We start from the raw sequence: 23,825 nt of genomic DNA, 5'->3' as shown, positions 1-23,825 counted from the left end.
ATGTAATGCTTGTATTTCTGATGATATCGTGTACATGTTTTCTCCTTCGTCGGCCCACCCCATCGCAATTGTTTCTGGACTTGACTGCCGCTCATGCTGACCCATCCCCAATGTATCTGGTACTGACTGCGCGCCTGTTCAAACCCTTGGCGTGAACGACCTGAGTGTCTCCTGGGAACAGATCCAACGCCTGATCTGACCATTCGGCGTCTTCTCCTTCCACGTCTAGAACCACACCCTTGATTGGCTTCTCAGAAGACAACTCCACCTTGTCACCGTTGACCTTGACCTTGAGGTTCGGTTCAGGGAATGTAAGGTATTTCCAAGGTTCAGGCCAGTTCGAGTATCGGGCCAATACGATATCGGGCTTGGTGGGATCGTAAAGTCGTGCTTGAACGACTATAGGCTCTGGTACCTGGGCATCGGTTGTACGGATCGGCTGACCTGGGACTTGGCCTGCCCAGATCTCGGTGGATGCGTTAGCGGACAGTTTGACATTGAATGACTGTTTGTCTCGTTTATCGGTGGAGAGATTGTATGTCTCAAGTACGACGAGCACGTCCTTCTCGACCAAGGTGGAATTGCAGCCCCAAAGTTGCATCTGATCGAAAGTCAGCGAATGTGGTCTTCACACCGCAAGAACAAGCTTACCTCTTGATGGATCTCGGAGAACGCAGAAGTCGTCTTGTCTTTGAGCTTCTTGATATCCTTTCGTGCGATCTGCCGTGTAAAGGTCAACCTCACATGCAACAAATAATGTGGAACAGGTACTTCTACTCACACCGACAGTGTATGGGAGGAGTTCACGAGCGATCGAGAAGAACGCCGGTCTGGGGCGAATCAGCCTACATCCCTGTGATCGTCTAGGATATGACTTACTTCGGTCGAAGATAGTAATCTGCAATGGCCCATGACACACAAGGCCAACAGTCATTGATCTGCCAGACCAACGCTCCGGATGTGTACTCCTTGCCTCGACCCTTGAAGTTGCGTCGCCACAATCGGTATGCCGCACCAAGACATTCAGCTTGCATGATCTGGGTGTAGTAAACATAGCTGGGCATGTCGAACGCGTGTCGGAAGTTCTCCATCAGGTAAAGCTCGAGACGACGTTCGAAGCCGTCCTAGTGACAAAGCGTCGTCTGTCAGTCCCGATACAAGACTGAAGAACCCATACTCACAGCCTTGTTATGGTTAACGGAAACCCTTGATTGGGGGAACAGTTGACTCTTGTCATCACTCCACTCGTTGACAGTGCGCAAGTCTGGATAACCTTGCATTCCGAACTCGCTACATACGACTGTCAGCTTGCTTCCGCTGTGTTGAAGCTGAATATGACTCACGAAACGAAGCGACCAGCCAAATTGTCCCAGTTATTCCAAGGCTCCTGGGTACCGTGCCAAACGTTCCATTGATGGATATCACCAACCGTTTGATCGGCCGACGTCTTGCCACCGTAGGGACTGCTACGGTGATAGAAGACTGTGGATAACCTGTCCACAACTTCAGGTAAGAGTACCTCGTAAATATGTCGTCTACGAAGTGTCAGCTTCAGCTTCAATCAGGTGTCAAACATTTGACTTACGCTGGGAATTTCGAGTTCATGTAGTTGCCCGAATTATCGTTGTAATCCATCACACCTATCGATTCAGCCAGAGCGTAGTCCTCGTTGTTCCCAGCAAAAATGACGACCGATGGGTGGTCTCGCAGTCGAATGACAGCCTGCTCCGCTTCTGATTTGATGCTGTCGTTAAGTTGAGGGTACGATGGGTACTACGGAGATTTTATGAGCTGAAGCCAGGCTGACCACAGTGCACTTACCAAGCCACAGCCAAACATGAAGTCCTGCCAGACCAGAATTCCATACTCGTCACAAGCGCTGAGATGGTATAGATCAGCCCGGTCATCAATCTACCCAGATCTCACTCACTCGTATAGCTCGTCGGCTTCGTAGACACCGCCACCCCATACTCGCAACATGTTCTGATTGCCTCGGACCTGTTCTACATCAGTTCATATACGACATGATCAAAGCAGAGCACCCACCAACAGTTCCACCCATTTCTTGTATCGTCCAGGCTCGATCTCGGTGAGGAAGTTGTCCGCTGGAATCCAATTACTACCACCACAGAACACACGAATACCGTTGATCTCGAAGACAAAGCTGGTCCCCTCTTGGTCATGGAGTGGCTCTTGGACTAGCTTAGCAGAGCGGAATGCCACGCGTTTGACTGATTGGTCGACTAGAGCTCCATCCTACGAGAAAGTATGTGAGCGATACCCCCGTCAAGTATTGACAAGCACTCACTTTGTCCTTCAACTGGATTTCCAGGGTATACAACGGCTGTTCACCATACCCTCGAGGGTACCAACCATCAATCTCACCATCCTTGAAATCCCATTTCATGGCATCGAGTGGTGAATGGCCAGAGACCGATTTGACGACATGGCCAGCTGCATCTTTCAGCGTGACATCGAGCTTGTAAGCGTTCGAAGTCGAGGAGGCGATTACGATCGCGGCGTTCAGACTTGCAACATTGTATTGTGATCCGGTCAGCGTGGTGTCGATACGGACGTCACCGATGCGAGCTGGATAAGTCTCGAGATGGATGTCCTTCCAAGGTCCAACCGTCATAATGATAGGTCCCTATACCGTTGTCAGCACCACACGGAGATACATCTGACTGGTAACGTACCCAATCCCAACCTGACGTCGAAGGGTCAGCCAAAGCATTACTGAGAGAAATGAAGAACACATACCCCAGCCGTATTGCGCTTTACGAGAATACAGTCTGTTCGATGCACCATTCCCTACAAGCAAGATAAGCATCGTCACAGGGAGTTGAAGGTACTAAACTCACACAGAGGCTTCGGACCACCATTTTTCTCCTCAGCCAGACGAGCTTCGTGCCATGGACTAGCAAAACGAAGTTCGAGCTCGTTGTCTTTCGCTTGCGCTACTCCCTTGATCGAAACACGGTGAGAGAGGAACATGTTCTCGGTTGTTGCGATAGTTCTACCATTCTACAGGCCTGATCAGTGATCATGTCTCCTTATCTGAGATCGGTGAGAACGACTGACCAGAACAATCGTGCAGTACGTGTCTAGACCATCGAATAACAAGTCGACGTTGTCCTGTTTCAGCTGGAACTCATCGATATCGAAGCTGGTCTTGAACACCCAATCGCCTTCCTGTATCCCTGTCGACGGTGTCAGCTGTCGTGTCATACGGCTTGACCAAAAGCAGATCCATGCCATGATATGGCTCAAGGCATGCATGCAGTACGACCTGGACGAGTGAGCAACCGTAGCTCACATTGGACTTCCCATTCATTCAAATCCTTGTACGGATCTGGGATCTTGCCCAACTTCTTCAGCTCGGAATGGACTGACGTGGGGACTTTGCATGGATTCCATGACTCCTTGACATCGAGCCAGTGCTGAGACGAGACTTGGCTGAATTGCCAGTCTCGGTCGAGGACTGTCCTCTTTGCGATGGGGGAAGTGGACATTAGATCGTTGGGGATGTGCTATTTTTGTTTGTGACGTTGCCGATAAGGTTGAGCTCTGCTTGAAAGTTCGTTCAAGATGTCAATCAGACCGAAAGTTGACGACGACGCCGGATTGCTATCAAAATATTGAAGAGCCGATCCAATCCCGAAGTCCCGAAGGAAGATTGAGAGTGGTTATCAAGTGGGACGAGATGTGTATTCACTTTGGGTTCCGTCGTTTGTGTGGAGTCCTCGGCTCGGATCTTGCTTGGCTCGGTGGAGGCGGGGAGCAACGGATATCTGGGTATATCTGGGTATTTTCATTTGTTTGGTTCCTCCGTGGTTGCAGTGAGAGCATGCTTACCGAGATAAGGGCCGACGTGCCAGACTGATAATCGGCTCAGCGCAGGGAAATTAGCCTTGCAGTGAACAACGTGTAGCAGTAACAGAAATAGCAACAGAGGTGCTTTGCAAGTGTTGCTATGTATGTCCCATTCAACATCTATCCTTGGCACACGGAGATGAATTCATTCGAACCACCAGGGATTTTATTGGTAGATCCTAATCGGCCCTTTTCTTCTTCATGCTTCTTTTGTCCTTAATATGCCGTTATTAACGATTTTCCCCCGTGGAGTCACATGCAAGTTCATCATCATCGTCTCATCAAGGCACCTCGTTGTACAGTGGCTAGAGCATGCTTGTGTCCCCCCGTTCATGTGGCATGATGGAATCACATGACTGAAAAAGGTAGATCTGATATGAGAAAAGAGAAATCCGCCGACATGAGAAAAGGAACGTGAAATCAACCGGATCGCCGTTTCATCACCGCGCACTTACCACCACCCCCCTCCCCGACCCCGTCCCTCTCCATCAGTGCTCTGATCGCGTTTCATTCCGCTTACACTGTGGAGTGTTGCTCTGGAGCATCACTGTGTGTGTGGACTAACAATTCCTCGGCCCGAAAGAACGACTTCCGTCGCGACGACTCTTTCGCTCGTGCACTCGTTCACTCGAGACAAAGTGAGATATAAAGACCAAGTGGATCGTGGAGCTCTAAGACGGTTACTCAGTAGTCAGACCAAATATCAACAGACTCCGAACCAAGAGTCAAAGCATTCACAACTAATCAATACAAACGACTATCAACATCAAGATGTCGCGAGTACCTCTAGCCTCACCGGGTGCGAACTCCGAGAAAGACTTGAAGAACCTCGATCACCTCGATCATATCGACCAGTTACCATCGGTCGATGCGCAAACCGCCGCAGCTCACGGTGCTCAAACCCGAGCGGTCAGGAATGTAAGTCGCGTCGGAACTCACGAACAAGTCACACTACAATACTAATGGTATGACCTCGTATAGGCCGAGCTATACGCTGCCATCCAGGAAAGTAATATTCCCAAGTGGAGCAAAGAGTCCAGACACTTGTACTGTGAGCTGATCCGCATCTCATCACGACACTTCTTGTACTAACTTACCGTAGTCGCGGTGTTCATTGCTTTCTGCTGTGCTTGTGCCAACGGTTACGATGGTAAGTCTCACCTGGATTGGAGATACTCTGAGATCAGCGTCCTGATTCCGATCACAGGATCCCTCATGACCGCCGTGCTCGCGATGCCTCACTTTCAAAACACGTTCCACAGTGGAACTACCGGTACAAAGGTTTCGGTCATCTTTTCTTTATACACTGTGTACGTGAACACACCGCCGAAGTCATTCAGATTCGATTTAACTGACATAGATGTTTACAGCGGTGCAATGGTCGGTGCACCTTTCGCTGCTGTTCTCTCCGATCGATTCGGTCGACGTAAGGGCATGTTCTCCGGTGGTATTGTCATCATCCTCGGCATGATCATCTGCGCCACCGCCAAGACCATCGCTCAATTCGTCGTCGGTCGGTTCGTCCTCGGTTTCGGTATCGCTATCATGACGGTCGCTGCTCCCGCTTATGCTATGGAGATCGCTCCTCCTCACTGGCGAGGACGATGCAGTGGTGAGTCACGCGGCGGATCATTCAACTTCACAAATGTTCAGATACTAAAACGTTCTATTCCCTTGATCAGGTTTCTACAACTGTGGATGGTTCGGTGGTTCCATCCCTGCCGCTGCGGTCACCTACGGATGCAACAACATCAACTCGAACGTCTCTTGGCAGCTTCCTCTCATCTTGCAGGCTTTCGCGTGCATGATCGCCATGATCGGTGTCTTTTTCATCCCCGAGTCTCCTCGATACCTCATGGCCAATGGTCGTGATGACGAGGCAGTAGAGTTCCTCGTCAAATACCACGGTTCTGGCAACAGCCACTCGAAGTTGGTGAACTTGGAAATTGAAGAGATGAGGGAGAACATCAAGCTCGACGGTATCGACAAGAGGTGGTGGGATTGTGAGTTATACCGGGGTCTTCGGCTTTGAACTATGCTGACGTGATTTCCATACAGACAAGCCCCTCTTCTTGACCAAGAACGGCCGATGGAGAATGGCTCAGGTGCTCATGATCAGTATCTTCGGACAATTCTCTGGAAACGGATTGGGTAAGTTGACAACGTCTCATATCGATCTTGCGTCACAGAATTCACAGAAGCTCATGTCGATGCCACAGGTTACTTCAACACTGTCATTTACAACAACTTGGGTATCACCAGTGTTTCCAAGCAGCTCGGTTACAACCTTCTCAACTCCGTCGTCTCCGCTATCGGCGCTTTGTCGGCTGTATCTTTGACCGATCGAATGAACCGACGACCAGTGCTGATCATCGGTACCCTTAGTGAGTGCCTTTGGAAAACACCATTGATTGTGACCTTTGCTGACAAGTCGCACTCACCAGTCTGCGCGGTCACCCTCGCTATCAACGCGGGTCTTTCAGCCGATCTTGATAAACAAGTAGCTCGACAAAAACTCACTGGTCAAGCCATCTCGCAAGCCGTCGCCCAAGGTGCTCTCGCCGCTTACTTCATGTTCAACATCATCTTCTCCTTCACCTACACCCCACTTCAGGGTGTCATTCCCTCCGAGGCTTTGGAGACCACCATGCGAGCTAAGGGTCTCGCTGCCTCTGGTATCATTGTCAACGCCATGGGTTTCATCAACCAGTTCGCCGGTCCCATTGCCCTTGGGAACATCGGTTACAAATACATTTACATCTTCGTTGGCTGGGATATTATCGAGTCAATCGCCTGGTACTTGTTCGGGTAAGTCTGTTTACATCGTACTATGGATCTCGAGTGGTCTCGCTGACACACATCCTCACTTCTCAGTGTCGAGTCTCAAGGCCGAACCTTGGAACAACTCGAATGGGTTTACAACCAGCCCAACCCTGTCAAGGCCTCCCTCAAGGTCGACAAGGTCATCATCGAAGACAACGGAAGAGTTGTCGAGAAGGTCGTGGCGTAGATACGCCTGCGGCTTATTCCTCACGTAGATCAACTCTGCGTGGCGGTGGTGTCAAGCGAGTGAAAAGAAAGAGCGAAAGAAGAATCTTCTCGTTTGGTAGTAGGAAGTGGTTTTCGTATTTGTTTGTTTGGCTTTTATATCGATCGGATGCATCTTAGTCTTGAATGTTACTTTGACAGTTCACGGTCGTGTCATTATCAGCTTTTGGTCCGAGATCTGTCCCAGCAGACAGCAATAGGCTCCTGCCATTGCCCACCATTCGAAGCCTCCCAAAATGCTCACTGAGCGAGATGACCTGTAGATGGCAGGAAACAATCAGACAAAAGGCACTGTAGTCCACAGAATCATTCGACAAATTCTCTCAAACAAGCACGACGATCATTGAATATGGACTTTGGTAAACGAGTGAGAAGCCTGATACAGTCATCTCGCACAAGTGTTCGCCACTTCCATTTTTACCACCGTACATCATAGTTTTGGGTGCAAAGCATACTAACTTTTATGCATATAAAAGACCCCCCAAAAACCACTGGCTGGGAGATATTGGGCTTACAAGCCCCCTGAGCGTTATTTCATGCTCGTTGACGATGTTATGACAGTCAGAGCGCGACTGCAAGGGAAAAGTTCTATATTTTTCTGGATTTTGGCTGGGGGTGGGGGTGCTCCAAGCCACTTGGCTACATTGCTTGACAACCACTTTGATATCGTGGGATGCGGAGGGTGTGGGCCAGAAGCTCTGCAGGATCAATCCATCTACCAATGCCAGACTTGATGAAGTACAATGTATACATGTGCCTTTATGTCAGGATGAAAATCGCGCTCTACAGTGTAAAAACCGCTGGGTGGCGAACACTTGTGCGAGATGACTGTAATGAGTGGATCACGCCTAGAACTAGAATGGGCGGTTGCTGTTTACACGTCGTTGCCGTTTGTCCAGTATTCAGTACCTAGCGTAGAGAGTATTTCAGGTGATAGCGCTTAAAGTCCAGTACTCGTGATGGGACGCAAACACGTCGGCTCAACAAGGAGTCCCAACCGATCCGATCTGCAAGCTATCCAGCTCTCGTCTGACCCACGGCACAAAAATGAAGGACTGCACTAAACGTCATTTACCGGCGGACAGAGTTTTTACTTTCATTCGACGAGATAGCATATCCTATATACACATTGACACTAATTCCCAAAGAGATTGATTGCGCGCACTGAGACACATTCCGAGCGATACACTTGCGTAGCATCGGGACATCCGATGCAGAAAGGTCTATCACCTTAATGACCATTCGAGGTCGACTTGGGTTGAGCAACATTCTTGTTGAAGAACTGTAACGTAGTGAAGATTAGCGATAGTGTCGAATACTTCTGCATACCGATGACCACTCACGTCCATCAAGAACTTGGCTGAATCCTTGGGAGTTCTCTCGAAAGTCTCGTAGTTGACATGAACACTACCGAAACGGGGACCGAGTCCAGAAGCCCATTCGAAGTTGTCGCAGAATCTGCATGGGAAGAGTCAGGATGCCACAGGTCGTGACCGTCGTAGAATTGTTCACTCACGACCATCTATGAAGCTTGTCAGCGACAGCTCAAAATGGACAACGACACACAACTCACCCAAAGTATGATCTAATGTCCAATCTATCAATCTCAATTGCCTCTTTCAAAGCGTTCGTGTAGCCTCGGTAGAATTGAACCCGACCCTCGTCGTCTATACAACCGTCAATACGATGCCATTTCATTTCGTTGAAAACGTACGAATACTAGACAATCAGGTCAGCACGGACACAACGACCAATATAACTCTACTCACGCGTCTTCCACTCTCAAGTTGCCTTCTCCGCCGATACACCATCCCTAGAGTCCAGTCAGTAGGTTGCATCCTTGATATGACCAGAGTACACTCACGTTCTCAGTCATGTATATTGGCTTCTCGTATCGGGAGTACAAGTAGTTGAGAAGCTTTCGAAGACCCCAGGGGACGTCACGAAGCCAGCCGAGTGCAGCTGTATAGGCAGTCAGCATATGAGTCTCAGAGGAATCCAGCAAGCCCGGCGGTAGAGGTGAACAGGCAAGGAGCAACTCACACTTTGGACCGATGAAGCTGCCATCTGGTTTATCAAACGCCATGGTAGTGAATCCAGCAAACTCATCGTCGGATCTGATCGCTTTGATAGTGTTCGTTGTGTACGTCTGGGTTTGAGAGACCATTCATAAGTGTTATGGACATCACACGACATGGACAAGTGCAGAGATCCCGGCGATATGTAGAACAGATACTCACGTTACATCCGTAGAACTGGGACGTTCGTCAGCAAATGAACAACAATGGGTAACCCGCAACCTGCTCACCTCTGAGCTGTCCTTGAGTAACGCCAACTCCTCGTCCGTGAAGTCCGGTAGTCTGTCTCCCAAGATCTCTTTCATTGACTGAGGGTATGCCCCAAGATAGATCGGGTCAGCGAACCAGCCGACGGCGAAGTCCATCTTGCGTTGCGCCGCCTTGATATCTACAAGACCACAAAGTAATGTCAGTCTCGTAATCATCATATGGCTTAGCGCACTACTCACTCTCGGGTGTGTCGTCGAAGGGCTCAGCCCAGTCTCCGTTCAACGTGATACCGATACTTCCACCTTGTATGGGCTTGAACTCGTTGATGTACAGCTTGGCAGCGTTGGCATGAGCGATAAGCACACTGTGTCCGACGATCCAGGGCTCGGTGTTCGACTTGTGCCCACTGGTGTATCGTCAGCGGGCATCTTTCAGGTGCAGGTGAAAGAGCATCAACTCACGGTGCGAAGGCTGCTTGACCATGACCGAGCACAGCGACACACCAAGGTTCATTGAATGTCAACCAGTGCTTCACTCTGTCACCGAAAGTCTCGAAGCAGAGTTTGGCATATCTTGTGTAATCTGGGACGACGGAGTCTTTGTCGAGCCAACCACCGTATCGGTCGAAGAGAGCCAGTGGGAGATCCCAGCTGGAGTGGAGAGTCAGCAGGTGGAAAGGGTAGTGAAGGTACACTGATCGATAGGGAGACAATAGGATGGCAAACATACTGGTAGAGAGTCTGCGGGTCATACAAGTTAGCATACTGTTTTGGGCAGCTCCTGATTTGCGACATGGACAACTCACAACAAAGGGTGTAAGACCATTCTTCAAGCACTCATCGATAACATTGTTGTAGAAGTCTAGTCCCTTCTGGTTGACTGGATCGTCCTTGCCACCGAGAGGGATGACACGAGGCCAGGAGATGGAGAATCGATAGGCGTTCGCCCCGAGCGACTTCATCACTACGACAGCTTAGCTTGCATTCTACCGCACGGCTAAGGTATTTTTACGTTGCAACTCACAAGCGATGTCCTCCTTGTATAAAGCCAAGTGGTTGCACGTCCTGTTGACATGACTTCCGTCGACGATAGCTCCAGGCTTCTCGCAGAATCTGTCCCAGATCTATGATGACAGCACATATGAGCTAGGTGCGTCACCTTATACGTGATGTTGCTTACAGAATCTCCTCGACCGGAAGCCTTCTCCTCCTCGGCACCACCTCCTTCTATCTGAGCAGCAGCAGTTGCGAAGCCGTAGAGGAAGTCTGCTGGCAGACCAGAAGTCTTGAAGGAGCTGTCAGTGATGTGCGCTCACCGAAGGCAGAGAAAGTAAGACTCACAATAGTCATAGTCGTTGTTGTTGTAAAAGGGATATAGTTGTAGTTGCGTGAGGGTCAATTGTCAGGTGAAAACGTAAGTTGTTGAGGTGATATCGGTGCTATAGGTGGGTAGAGGTGGACGGACAGTGACGATTGATATTGATAAGTTGTTCTTTGAATTCTTCCAGATTGCCGAACCCACGGAACATGCAACGGAATGTCAGTACCAAGGCAAAAGAAAATAAGGTTAATATCGGACGCGGCGACCGGTAAGTAACTTTGGCAACAGACACTCTGCATGGCATGTTGCGCGGTTATCGGACCGAAGAGAGGAACGACGGACGATCATAGTAGAGTACGAGTACGTGTACGAGTACGGGTACTGTACGTGTACGTACCATCACGGCCGCGGGTTGGGATACTCGATGTCAGTTGATAGGCGAGAGATAAAAGGGCCGAGTTGACAGGCTTTACATAATGGGCCTTTTGACGGGAGATGGATGAAGCGGAGAAGGAAGATGAAAGAATGGGCCGAAGATGATAATCAGCCGAGAAAACAAATCAGCACAGCGCGGAACCAACAGAGACAGGCAACAACGTTATCTATTACCGGAATAGGACAAGCCTATTTTATCACATCCCAAGATTGTTGCGAGTCTTATGTGTGCCTAACCTATATTGTCATGTAGCTTGTTGCTCCATGTGGGGTCCTCAGGGTGCATGATGGTCGGACCGGCGCTGTTCCCTGTTGTTCCGTGACAGCTGTGGGCGACAACACCCATTCCGAGCTATTTTAGCTGATTGACGGCGCCGTTGGGGGGCATGCATCCGGATTCCAAGGTACAACGAGCATCACGTGGGATCGCTGAGGGGGGGCAGTATCGAAATGCTGTTGTGGAGAAGGGTTTTGAGATGGGTGACAAGCGATAGCAGTAACAGCGCATACCCGATTTTCCAAAAAGACAACATCTCGTCTCTTTAAATACCATCGTGTTTGTTAATCACATATCTCACTAGAATACCTCTGAGAACCCCAACTACAAACCGATCTCTTCTTCTTCCTACACACCTGTCGTAGTTTCGACTTCTACACCATGTCGTCTCCCCTCTTTCTCGGTCTGGACGCTTCCACCCAATCTCTCAAGGCATCCCTCCTCTCCGTCAGACTCGACGTCATTTCAGAATGTGCAGTCCATTTTGACACCGACTTGCCCCACTACGGCACCAAGGGTGGTGTTCTCTTCGGCCCAGATGGGCAGGTCTTTTCTCCCGTCATGATGGCAATTGAGGCGATGGACCTGCTCTTTGATAGGATGAAGAAACTCGGCTGGGCATTGGGAGACATCCGTGGTGTCGCTGCAGCAGGACAGGTGAGTCAGCACTCATCGCGATCACAGAGCTGATAAACGTACAGCAACACGCATCAGTGTACTGGTCCAAATCCGCTTCGGGACTCCTCGCGTCACCTGAACCATCATCCCCTCTTCACACCCAACTCAAAGACGCTTTCTCTCGTTCCATCATACCCAACTGGCAAGACTCGTCCACCACACGAGAATGTCGAGAGCTCGAGACGGCGGTGGGTGGACCCTCAGCGCTCGCCCGCTTGACTGGATCGAAAGCCCACGAGAGGTTCACAGGCTCTCAGATCAAGAGATTCAAGCGGGTTGAGCCAGAAGCTTACGCAGCAACGGATAGAATCAGTCTCGTCAGTAGTTATATCACTACTCTGCTCTGTCTGGATGGAGAGATCAAGGGGATCGATGAGAGTGATGCGTGTGGTATGAACTTGTGGACGATGAACACGAGGGAAAGAGGATGGAACGAAAAGGTCCTTGAAGCTATAGCAGGAGCTGATGCGGCAGAGCTGGCGAGAAAGCTCGGGACAGTCGAGACGGATGGTGGAAGAGTTGTGGGACACATCGGAAAGTGGTTTGTGGAAAGATATGGCTTCAACCCGGAATGCTGTGTGTTCCCTGGAACGGGAGACAACCCAGCGACCTTCCTCAGTCTTACATGTGAGTGAACCGTTCTTGCGATAGCGCTGACTGGAGACAGTGCGTGAAAGTGAAGGTTTGATCTCGCTCGGGACTTCGGACGTCGTCCTGGTCTCCACGAGCAAATACAACCCTCATTCCGAGTACCATGCCTTCTTCCATCCGGCACAAATCGGTCCCACCAGTGTACAAGAGCAAGGTGTCCGCGAAGGCGCCGAGCATCTTCGATATTTCAACATGTTGGTGTACAAGAACGGTTCGCTCACACGTCAGCACGTCCGGGACGTTTACTTCGACAAGTCATGGGACGCCTTCAACCAGGCTGTCGAACAGCTCAGACCCAAGTCGCTCTATGACCTTCCGGGTCACGCTGCATTCTGGTGGCTACTTCCGGACATCATCGTCAGTACTGCGTTGCGCTGCTACTCTTTGTGTTCCGCTGCTGACGTGATTGATTTCGATACGCAGCCTGACGGTGCTCATGGTGTGTTCAAATATGTTACCGACCCACGTGCTGGAACTCTCTTCGAAGTCCCCGCTGCAAGACGGGTCGAGAACTATGATGATGTCCGACAAGAAGCCCTTGCACTTCTCTCATCCCAACTCCTCAATTACCGTTCTCGATCATCCTCCATCCTCGACGACTCTTCTACCCCCGCCCTTCCTTCCTCGCCCAACGTCGAAGTTTCTCTCCCTCGTCTCTCACGGGTCTACGCCACCGGTGGAGCTAGTGCGAATCGAACGATCCTCAGTCTCATGGCCGACGTACTTTCTGCGCAGGTCTGCAAGAATGTTGAGTTCCACGATGGAAAGTGGCAAGATGCGGATTGGAACTCTTGCAGTGTAGGCGTGGCATACAAAGCCAGATGGGGCTGGGAACGAGAACAGGCAACCGGTGAAAGGAAATGGATCAGCTTCGATAAGGTGATAGAGGAGTGTAGGGAGGTGCGTAAGCAATTACGAGGGTCTGAGGGAGGAGAAGTCGTCTTGGAGGAAGAGGGTATCAGGGTCATCGCGAGTCCTGGTCCGGGTGCAAGGGCATACGAAAGGCGAGTGGAATGGTGGAGAGCATTGGAGCAAAGAGCGCTGGAGGAACAACGGCAGGGTCAAGAGTAACGCGGTGAGAGTGAGACATGACTCGGAGGATCAAGCTAGAATCATCAGGCTACCATGGCACACAGGGAGATGTGCAGAATAATGAAGTATGGCAAACCGCACATTGACATTCCTGATACATGTTTAAAACTGGGAAAATACATCTGACTACTACTAATTTCCCAGCCATTAGATGCGCTACTTTTGGACCAATCTGAATTCGAAATACCTTTCCTGTTTGTCTTCCGAAGACTTTACCTATCTTCCCGACGCCAGTATTGCTTGTCACTGTCACATTGCTCACGCCGATAGGTGAGGCGTCTTGACGTTCTCGGTGTGGACGATCTCCGTGTCCTTGTCGTCGTTGAGGTTGACGTCGTCGTCGACGACTTTAGTCGGCGCACCATACTCTGCGGTCTCATCTAGTGGTGGGAAGCGTCAATTTTCTCTTCTCCTTCTGGTAAGACCTCGCGACCGTCCTAGACGCAGACTCACCTTTGACAATTGTACTCTTGAATTTACGTGCAGGGACCTTGTTTGCGAACAAGATGTCAAGTTCGGCGAAAGAACGACCTCCGGTCTCGGGAAGTCGGAAGAAGGCCCATAGGAAACAAACGAGATTACAAGCGAGCCAGAAAAAACTACACCGAGCAAGCGAACATCAGCTGTTGTGAAAGATCAAGAGGAGGGGGCCGCCAACTCACCCGCTCTTCGCTTTGAGATTCCAGCCGTCGGAAGCCACCATTCGGGTGTTGATCTGTTGAGCGACAATGGCACATGCGACGTAGACACCTCGACCCATGACGATGGCACGACTTCGGAGTCGAGATGGAGGGAGTTCACCGACAATCGAGTAACCTTTTGATCAGGCAATATCAGTGTTAACCTCTTCTCTTCAATTACCAAGACACACAAGACACTTACAGACGGGACCAAGAGAGAAATGGAAGATCAAGTTGATCATGATCATGAACGCGCCAGTTGCACGCAATGTCGGCGGAGTAGCTTTGATGCATCCAAGTACACCGATTGGAAGAAGACATGCCGCCTCGGTCAAGATACCAGCAAGGTAGATGGGTCGACGACCAAAGTATCCCAAGAAGACCCACGATCTGTCCGATTGGAGATGATTAGACATTGCCAATCGCACACTATTGACTGGGATATCGCAACTTACAGTCCGACACCGATGATACCCGCTGCATGCAGGATGAGGTTCATGTTGAACGCCTCAGAAGTGCTCATTCCAGCTTGCTTCAAGCTGCAAACCATTAACCATTAGCGCGTTTTACCAGAAGACAGATAGTGGCAGTGACTCACAATTGCACAGTCAAACCTGTGATCATGTTACCGTTCCAGATTTGCACAAGCCAAGTACCGATCATCTAACGTAACTCCATCAGCTTTGGATCCTCAGTTGGTCCACAGTCAAACGTGCTCAACTGACAATCTCTGTACGTCTGAGAGGCGAACCCTTCTTAAACAATTCTCTCCAAGATCCATGCTCCGCCTCAAGTTTCTCCATCGCATCCGTATGTCTCATGTAAGCGACATAACCCTCTGCCTCCTTCTCAGCGTAAAACCCTCTCTTCGCACATCTGTGCAAAGTCTTGACGGCATCGTCGAAACGTCCGTGTCGGACTAACCACCATGCGCTTTCGGGGGCGAAGAAACATCCAAGAGCGAGAGGGACGGGCCAGATCCATTGGAGAGCGAAGGGTATCTTCCACGCGAGGTCGCCATTGAAATTCAAAGCACCCTTGAGTACACCAGAGGCGAGGAAACCTCCCTGAAACGTAACAAGAGTCAGTATCTGCTAACGATTCGAAAGAAGACTTAGTGTCAAGCCACTGACTCCACCCCAGCCGACAGAAGCGAAAGCAGCGAGGTAACCTCGAAGCTTGACGGGACAGATCTCAGCGGCATAAGCGGTGGACAGAGTTTCTGCGATACAGTTCGATCAGTAAGCCTCTTTCACCTTAAGTAGTAAGTAGTAAATGATACACACGAAACATTCCCCATGGAATACCCATGGCCAATTCGGCAACCAACAACATATCAAGACTGACACTGAACACTGCCAAAAAGACCGAAGCCGTCATCGCCACCATTCCCCAAATATAAGTCCTTTTCGACCCGAATCGTTCTTGACAGATACCGGTGATGACGAGACCCATAAGTTGACCGCATTTCGCAATGTTGAGCAGACCACCTTGGTACGAGGCAGGAATGACGAGTTTGCCCTTGTAGGGTTTACCGAAACGCGATGTGAATTGGGGCATTCCATAAAATGTACTGATCTAGAGGCGGAAACGTAGGAGAATAGGTAAGCTCATTATGTTTGCACGATTTCGACACGATGTCACGTACCAAAGCAGTATCGTAACCCTCCATGAACAACGCCGAACTGAGGAAAATACTCCACATTCCCGCACTCCAATGGTTTCTCCAAGCCTGTGCGAACGTCTCGCTCTTCTGTCGGTTGATCACTTCATATCCGATCCGAATGAGTTCCGGATCATTGTCCTCTGCCACAGCGCGCAGTTGAGCATCGGTCAAACCGATAACGGTCGGTTCGTTCTTCGTGATCGTGGCACCTCCCATTGTGTCAACTTAGTCGTGATGTAGGTTGGGGGACATTGATTGCCGCATCGCAGTCGCGGGGCTCATGGTTTATACCCCATGGGCCAAGCGGGGTACGGCGCAGCACTACTCCGTTCAGATGCATAAAGGTCGGCTTGATATCACTCCGACGATCGGACGTCAGAATGCTTCGTGCTTCGGACTACCATTGATGACATTTAAGATAGAGGGATCCACATATGCCAAGCTTTCGCCGAGAGTCGGTCTAACCCTATGAAGCTTAAAACGACTACGGATGTGAGAGTATGGCGTAATTTCGGAGTGTCACCGATGCGCGTATCGCCGCTCCGTATGCGTGATAGGCCTCAACAGAGGGAAGTTGTACATGATTTAGGCGTTTCGGCGATGCCCCAATACACGGCGTTGAAGATATCATGTGACAACAAGTTGAGGGGACCCACCTTGAGCTTGGTCTTGGCGAGGTATTTTCGAACTAGTACTCATCACAGCTAGACCCGGCCCGATCTCTCAGTCCGAACGATATCACAATCTTCGTCCTGGAGATCGGTGTAGCAATGTTCCAGCCATACACGGGCCGTCCGAGGTCGGTTTTGCCAAGCGACCGAGATGGATCTGTGGAGATCTATTTCCGGTGGCCATGAGAGACGATCACGGATTCTCCGATGTTTGCGGCGGTAATATGGTGAGAGGATGGGCGGGGGAGAGAACCGCCGGAGGCAGTCGTTACAGTATGTATTCGGGTATGTACTTGTATTGGTCAACGGGACATTTCAGGCACACATGGTGGCGATGTCAATCCATTTACCAAGGCCAGGAAAACGGCTTATTACTTCTCCATGCTCTGCCGACTGCTACTCGAAAGTCTGGACAAGGATGGTCACATAGCACAGGGTGTAGAGTATTATAATCTGCTGTGAGCACTACGGTTGAGCATTCGAAACTATGAATCAGAGACTGGACAGTGATCCGGATATCCCTCAGCCGGGTTACCCCACCACGATGGAAACGGAACAGTCTTTCCTCCCGCACCCAAGACTGCAAATGACAGTATGAACACAGTCAAGAGCGCACCTCCGTCCAGCGCCGCCGTAAACAGGTACGATTCTTTGTACAATTTCGGTCGGTAGGTTCGCAGGTAGTATTGGACGAAGAATCCAGCGGCAAGTGTACTGAGGACGGTACAGGATTGAGTCTGGTTGTAACCTAGCCAACCGCTGTACATGAGTACAGTGGGAATGTTGAGATCACGAACATCGAATCGACCGACTCGAGGAACAAACTATACGTCATCACAAAGCGAGACAGTCAGCTTCCATTGACGTACTGCAGTATATACTGCTGCCCACTCACGATGACAAATACTCTGTGTACGAGGACCAGTCCGAAACCGATGCCCAATCCGACAGGTACAAGGACGTAAGGTGTCCCGACGCTGTACAGATACTTTGCCAATGCCCAAGCTGTCGCCTGAGTGTTCATCGATTGGAATTGTTGTCCGCTCCAAGCGTAGTCTCCGTTGGTGTCGACCAACAGCTCCCGTTTCGAATTGACGATGGAGATCATGACGGCATAGTTGATAAAGGCGCCCAGGACCGTGCCCCAGATCTGGGTCAGAAACATGACACGAGGAGGAATCTTGACTGCAACGCCACAAACAAGCACGACACGAAGTCAGTGGACCAGACATAAATACCAATGCACGAACACGAGACTGCACTCACGGTAAATTCCTTCTTTGAGATCCGATGCCAGATTCAGACTCTGGGCGATGACTGCGTGAGACCAAGCTGAGAAGTAGAGATTTCCAAGAGGTCTTCCGGGGATGATGACACCGGCAAGCATCTTCATCAAGGCGTTGGTGGCGATACCGTTTCCGAATCGAGCGTAAAGAATCGTACTCTGCACCGGGCACCGATCAGCTGAGTAGTCTACGCAGCCAAAGACAATACATTCAACTCACAAAGGGGGCGATGATGATACCCAACACAAGAGCAACAATGTATGCCCAAGCTGGCAATGTGATATCTTCTTTGATGACAACGACAAGACCGAGAACAAAGGCGAACACGAGCACGGACGCGTACCAATACCATGGAGCTTCTTTGTAATCCCTCATGGCGGCGTGGTGTCGGTCTTCTCTTTCGCCCTTTCGAAGGCCTTTGATAGTTTTCAAGATATCCCCACCCCAGAAGAAGATGCAATGTCCAATGACGGCGCCAATCTACCAACAAATTCTCATGTGTAAGTGACATTGTACAGAGCAGAGATAGACCGCAACCGACTCACAGCACCGTTACCGACCATCATGGCCCAAGTATAAGTACCTGCCAAACGAGGAGTACCGTACTTGGCCAAAGCAGCCGTGTCAAGAATACCATCGACGAAAACCTTTTGCGAAGGATATCGACCCCCTTCGGCGGTACGCAAAGTCGTCGCGAGGAAAGGCTGTGACCTGGCATCCCACGCGTTGTTGTAGTAGAGACCGATGAAAGCAATCCAACAAATGACAAGACCAATTGCGAAGTTCATCTGTGCAATAGTCAGTCCAGCTGGGTCGGTGTCATGTGCAATCCGACAAGAATCTCACTTGTAGAATCAATGGAACTGCGGTGGCTGCCGTCGTGATCTATATTGTCCAATGGCTTCAGCAATGGAACGTGTTCAGAGTGATGCAGTGGAGTCCGCACTTACGTATTGCCAATCGAAACTGAAGTTCAAAATACCCAGGCCCTCATTGCTGAGTGATCCACCGAAAAGGTTGGTGAGGACAGCGGCCTTTGAACCAGTCGCATGCATTGACGCGAGACAAGGAATCGAAACTGAATTGAGCCAAGGGAAGATGTACGCCGGAATAAATTCGTAAAGTGTCATACCGATGAAGGCGTACCAGAAGTGGCGAAGCTGGATGGATGACTTTGCGTCTTCCCAGTGTAGAGTTTGAAGCATCTTCACTGTGGGAATGTTGGACCAGTAGACTGACTCGACTGCAAAGACAGTAATCGGTCGAAGTAAACCAGTAAGTCCATAGCCAAACAATCCGATGGACAGCGTGCTCAAGACCACGGTCACACCAGAGAGCGGATTGGAATAGAAGAGGTTCTGAACGGTGAAGACGTAGATACCGGCGGTGCCGTTCGAAGCCGAAGATGCAGTGATAGCAGCGACCGCGTGCTCTTTGAGACCGAAAGGACCGGGGTTGATAAATTTCAACGTCTTGAGCCAGAGTGGAATTGGGCCTTGACCATTCTTCGCAAGCCATCGTCGTTCAAAGTGATCGCCTCGAGGTAAAAATTTTGCCCACGCGACACCGAAGACCCAAACGATGAGGATCAAGAATGAACCGCTGATGGAGGCTGCGGTAGGTTTGAACTGTGGAAAGACATCGGAGCTTTAGATAAACGTTCGTTGTTGTGCTGAGCAAGGACGTTGCCAAAAGGCGGTGACTCACGTTGTAAATCTGGTTCATCGCTGCTTGAAATGCAGCGACAAGGGAGCCGAGCACGATACTCCTGAACGTCAAAGCAGAGTCATGATCGTCACGCAGAGGGAGCAAGAAATTGGCGGCATCTGCACCCGTCCTGATGATTATATTTTCGCTATTTGCGTCGTCGTCGAGATGAGCCAAAGCATCTTTGTTGTGATCGTGGTCGTATCCATCGGCCGAGTCTTTCTCACCGTGTGGCTCATGCAAGGCTTTCAAGTCTTTCTCTTTAAGGACTTGGTCAAGAGGCACGACTGGCGCCGGTCCGGCACTAGCTGCCTCTGATAGCAGGACGTGGGGCGAGGTCATTTTGGTTTCCTCGCAGTGGTTGAGATAAACTATGAACCTGTCACTGTTGCATCTCGTCCACCCGCTTGACCAGCTCTTTTAAACAAGTGGTCTGACTGGCTTGCGACCAAAATTGATCTGCTCCAACAACTTGTTGTCACAATCACGCCATCATTGAACATTCACGACAATTGTCAACGACCTGTTCATGTTCATCTCCAACATAGTCTGCTACATGTGCTCTGAAGGGACACTCCTGGAGAGGACAAGCGAGTAACTGGTGAGTCCGGATGAAAACATGTTTGCTTTCACACACGTCGCCAAAAATAATTCGTCTAACACCCTCAACACCATGTGATTCCCAAGGAGCACGGTCCAATTAACCGCCACACAATCATTTCTTTGCCAACGTGACTTGTCGGAGTCCACTTTCGGTGCAGCCAAAGGACGACTTGGTGCTTAAGGTTGAAGTCTGTGATCACGACATCTTAGGACACTGGAATTGGAGATGGAAGGGTCGGTTGAGGCGCTCCGAAGATTTAGTCCGCATGTCCGATATTAGAGGTTTTACTTCACCCCTTAAGACTGACTTAAGCGAACACGCTCGGTCGGAACTAACAAGTTTTGAAGAAGTGGATCGAAAATAGACCTGATCGGTGTAATACCGTTCATGTATGCATGTGAACCACGTCGGTTATGCATGTGGTGGGAGGTATGATCACGACATCGGAGATCTTTACGTCAAACAAGTGGTCACAACGGTCCAAACCTCTCCCAGCCATATCGTCATCGACAACGAAGTATGGTACAGCCCTACGCGACTCCCCATGCACCTATCCTACTAGTCTTGATTTATGGGCCATGTATTTGCTGGAAACGAAATGCGCCGGGGTCTCCGAGACACCTCATGCCCATGATGTATGGACTGTTTCTGCATTCCCGTTCGTACCATTGATCCTGCAGGTACATGGTCAAATAACCACATTTGATTCCTTTCGTCTATGTGCTTGCCCAAGTTTTCACCCATGCATTGTTACGAACACAAGACATCGACTTGACAACGATCGCTGCAAAACCACCAGTCACGATCTGACAGGCATTACAATCAGACATACATCATTGTAATGGTCTCGAGGTATCATTACCGTCAAACTTCCATCACACATTGACGATTGACAATGACGACACCGCAAGATTAGATGCGCAATGACGATCCCGAGTGCTACACACGCTTTGTAACTTAGCAAAGGGCGTGCCCAGACAATGAAGTATGACTTGAAGGGTTGACGATTAAGTCCTTTCGACACCATCGAGAAGACTGTCGCTTCGCTTCGATCCAGTAAGATGATGGTGCCATTCTTTCTCACCCCCTTATCCAGGGCATTTAAGCGGTAATGTTGATGTCACCTCAATTGACACCGTCTTCCAAGCCCCTACAGCTGCGGCTTTTGAACGAGCCCAATCGCCCCTGTCTAATCGTTCCAGGTTGCAGGCTTAAACCTCTTTATTACGGCATCACTTGGAAAAGGTTTCGTACCTTGCTCACGTTTTGGTCGCTGTTGATCAAGATCTCAATCCGATGGGATCGTATTTTTCTGTTTTCGTGAGATGTAATTAATTGCTTAAAAGCTAACTGTTTGGTCAAGTTGCTGCTCAACAACTACAAACGTACGAAAAATCCATACCATACGGGTCCCATCGTCGAATCGAAGTTAGAGGCAGATAGTTCCAATCGTTGTGGTCCAATCGTCAAGCAGATCAAGCTTGTGAATAGCTCGGTCACACTCGTCATCGCATCGCATCGCGTCACCGACAAAGCGCATCGTTGTCGACTCATTTGCAAGATACAGTGGGCGGGCACGACAGCTATAACAGTCAATTATCCTCTCTCTCTCTGATATACACTCCAACAAACAAGTACGATGGGTGGTCAATCCTTGTTGTACATCACTACGCTCCTCACCGCACTGGGCTTCATGCTCATCGGTTATGACAATGGTGTGATGGGTGAGTCACCTTCTTCCCCTCCTCGATCTGGTCATCTTCTAACAGATCGATGTTCTTGTCAGGTGGCGTGATCAACAATCCTCCCTTCCAAGATACGTTCAAGCATCCCGGTTCCGGCTTGCTCGGTACCATCGTTGCGATTTATGAGATCGGGTGTTTTGTTGGATCGTTGATCACCGCCGTAGTTGGGGAACCGCTCGGGAGAAGGAAGAGTATAGGTTTAGGCGCGATCCTCATGTTGGGAGGAGCGGCGGGTCAGGCTGCATCAAGTACTAGAGGAGCAATCATTGGTACTCGGGTCCTGTCCGGCATTGGCATGGTGAGTTGTACTGTCACCAACTCTCCCCTGTCTTTATCACGTGCAGAATTATATCGGCTTCGAGATAGGCTATCAGATGCTGAATTTGGCCTCTGCCTCCATTGTAGGGCTTCATCAACTCTACTGTCCCTGTTCTTCAGTCCGAGGTCTCACCCAAAGCCACGCGCGGACGATTCGTCTGCTTCCAACTGTCTCTCCTTAACGCCGGTATCATGCTCGCCTATTGGGTTGGATACGGCTTCACCCCGATGACAGGTTCCAAGGCCTGGCGAATCCCAGTCGCTTTACAATGTATCTTCATTGTCCCCATTCTCGCTCTCGTGTTTGTCGTACCGGAATCCCCAAGATGGTTGGCCGCGCACGGCCGGTCTGAAGAGAGTCTGAACGTCCTTGCGAGATTGCAGGGCAAGAACGTGTCACATCCGGATGTGCTTGCACAACATAGCGAGATTTGCGCAGCGGTAGAGCTGGAGAGAGCGATTGGAAGCGGGACGTGGAAGGATTTAATGAAGGAAGATGAGATCAAGTCTAGGAAGAGACTTCTGATTGCTTGTTCGATCCAGTTCTTCCAGCAAATTGGAGGAATCAACGCTTTGATCTACGTGAGTCAAGCCACTTTCAACAGCTTTCGATGTAGGTGTAGCTAAACCCACTATACCATAGTACGCTGGAACATTCCTTGCCCTCGTCACCACCTCTCCAGCACTTGTCTCCGGAGCTCTGTTTACCTGGTTCTTCGTCGCCTCTTTCATCCCTTGGTTCCTTATCGACTCTGCAGGTCGACGATTCCTCCTCCTCTCTTGTATTTCCGCTATGGCAGCGTGCTTCGCGGTAGAGGCGGGATTGGTGTGGAAGATCACGGCAGACCCAAGCGATAGCGCAGCTGGTCGAGGTGCAACGGCCGTCTTATTCCTCTACATGGCTTTGTTCACGGTGAGTTTGTGTGCCATCTGTCTTCTTAAAACGCGAGTGCAGTGCTTATTGGTCTTCCCTCATCATCAGATCGGCTTCCAAGCTGTTGTTTGGGTGTATCCATCGGAGATCTTGCCTCTGCGATTGAGACAAAAGGGTTCCGCCATTTCCACAGCTTGTAATTGGATCACCAACTACGCCATCGTTCAAATGACCCCCGCCGCTCTCGACAATATCGGTTACAAGTTCTACATCGTAAGTCACTATTCTATCAGCTTGGCGATCGTAATACTTTGACTAACAGAACGTCATTTCTGTTGCATAGATCTTCGCTGTTATAAACGCTGCTTTCCTCCCACCTATTTACTTCTTCTACCCCGAGACAAAGGGTCTCTCGTTAGAAGCTGTTGATCTGTTGTTCTCCATGCCTCATAATGGCCATCGACCAGCAACTTTGCAAGAGCTCAATGCGGATCTCACCGTCGTCGAGGCGAAGAGCGCGGCTCAGGATGAACAGGAGAAGACTAAGTCTGTGGAGTAGAGGAAAAGTTGGATATGCTGTATCGTTCTCAGCAACGCCTTTTGTTCGGAGTA

General features: G+C 50.0%; 7 protein-coding genes across 7 annotated transcripts; 3 read left to right on the top strand and 4 right to left on the bottom strand.

Annotated features, from left to right (window-relative positions):
- Positions 1-91: 91 nt before the first annotated feature.
- CI109_107416 (uncharacterized protein) lies at positions 92-3,512 on the bottom strand (the record flags this gene model as incomplete). The annotated part of the gene is made up of 16 exons (XM_032005800.1): positions 92-601; positions 652-720; positions 782-830; positions 880-1,124; positions 1,182-1,290; positions 1,344-1,535; positions 1,586-1,773; positions 1,822-1,879; positions 1,931-1,998; positions 2,047-2,256; positions 2,309-2,647; positions 2,697-2,707; positions 2,761-2,811; positions 2,862-3,024; positions 3,082-3,200; positions 3,317-3,512. The coding sequence occupies 16 exons, from the start codon at positions 3,510-3,512 to the stop codon at positions 92-94; spliced, it is 2,577 nt and encodes an 858-aa protein (XP_031859807.1).
- A 1,132-nt stretch (positions 3,513-4,644) lies between these two features.
- Positions 4,645-6,883, top strand: CI109_107415 (uncharacterized protein; the record flags this gene model as incomplete). Its single annotated transcript, XM_032005801.1, has 10 exons — positions 4,645-4,791; positions 4,855-4,924; positions 4,976-5,023; positions 5,081-5,183; positions 5,244-5,485; positions 5,556-5,876; positions 5,932-6,024; positions 6,093-6,257; positions 6,318-6,681; positions 6,748-6,883. The coding sequence occupies 10 exons, from the start codon at positions 4,645-4,647 to the stop codon at positions 6,881-6,883; spliced, it is 1,689 nt and encodes a 562-aa protein (XP_031859808.1).
- A 1,269-nt stretch (positions 6,884-8,152) lies between these two features.
- Positions 8,153-10,558, bottom strand: CI109_107414 (uncharacterized protein; the record flags this gene model as incomplete). Its single annotated transcript, XM_065968028.1, has 15 exons — positions 8,153-8,203; positions 8,265-8,379; positions 8,495-8,640; positions 8,702-8,734; positions 8,786-8,883; positions 8,965-9,070; positions 9,162-9,176; positions 9,230-9,387; positions 9,449-9,615; positions 9,671-9,859; positions 9,939-9,949; positions 10,015-10,172; positions 10,233-10,332; positions 10,389-10,493; positions 10,550-10,558. 15 exons carry the CDS (start codon positions 10,556-10,558, stop codon positions 8,153-8,155), a joined length of 1,461 nt encoding a protein of 486 aa, XP_065824100.1.
- A 1,064-nt stretch (positions 10,559-11,622) lies between these two features.
- CI109_107413 (uncharacterized protein) lies at positions 11,623-13,641 on the top strand (the record flags this gene model as incomplete). The annotated part of the gene is made up of 4 exons (XM_065968027.1): positions 11,623-11,898; positions 11,943-12,546; positions 12,602-12,927; positions 12,994-13,641. The coding sequence occupies 4 exons, from the start codon at positions 11,623-11,625 to the stop codon at positions 13,639-13,641; spliced, it is 1,854 nt and encodes a 617-aa protein (XP_065824099.1).
- Positions 13,642-13,920: 279 nt separating this feature from the next.
- Positions 13,921-16,224, bottom strand: CI109_107412 (uncharacterized protein; the record flags this gene model as incomplete). Its single annotated transcript, XM_032005804.1, has 10 exons — positions 13,921-14,042; positions 14,116-14,261; positions 14,325-14,478; positions 14,545-14,732; positions 14,798-14,881; positions 14,941-15,005; positions 15,068-15,409; positions 15,476-15,564; positions 15,629-15,920; positions 15,991-16,224. 10 exons carry the CDS (start codon positions 16,222-16,224, stop codon positions 13,921-13,923), a joined length of 1,716 nt encoding a protein of 571 aa, XP_031859811.1.
- Positions 16,225-17,164: 940 nt separating this feature from the next.
- On the bottom strand, positions 17,165-20,014 carry CI109_107411 (uncharacterized protein; the record flags this gene model as incomplete). The annotated part of the gene is made up of 8 exons (XM_032005805.2): positions 17,165-17,503; positions 17,575-17,864; positions 17,946-18,123; positions 18,185-18,445; positions 18,511-18,753; positions 18,812-18,850; positions 18,916-19,593; positions 19,673-20,014. 8 exons carry the CDS (start codon positions 20,012-20,014, stop codon positions 17,165-17,167), a joined length of 2,370 nt encoding a protein of 789 aa, XP_031859812.2.
- A 1,901-nt stretch (positions 20,015-21,915) lies between these two features.
- CI109_107410 (uncharacterized protein) lies at positions 21,916-23,772 on the top strand (the record flags this gene model as incomplete). The annotated part of the gene is made up of 6 exons (XM_032005806.1): positions 21,916-22,000; positions 22,063-22,319; positions 22,427-22,921; positions 22,983-23,252; positions 23,322-23,486; positions 23,557-23,772. 6 exons carry the CDS (start codon positions 21,916-21,918, stop codon positions 23,770-23,772), a joined length of 1,488 nt encoding a protein of 495 aa, XP_031859813.1.
- Positions 23,773-23,825: the final 53 nt, after the last annotated feature.

This window comes from Kwoniella shandongensis, chromosome 14, assembly GCF_008629635.2.
Source record: "Kwoniella shandongensis chromosome 14, complete sequence".
Lineage (NCBI taxonomy): Eukaryota > Fungi > Basidiomycota > Tremellomycetes > Tremellales > Cryptococcaceae > Kwoniella > Kwoniella shandongensis.
Note: the sequence above shows the minus strand (reverse complement) of the source record. Positions and strands in the feature narration are given on the sequence as shown.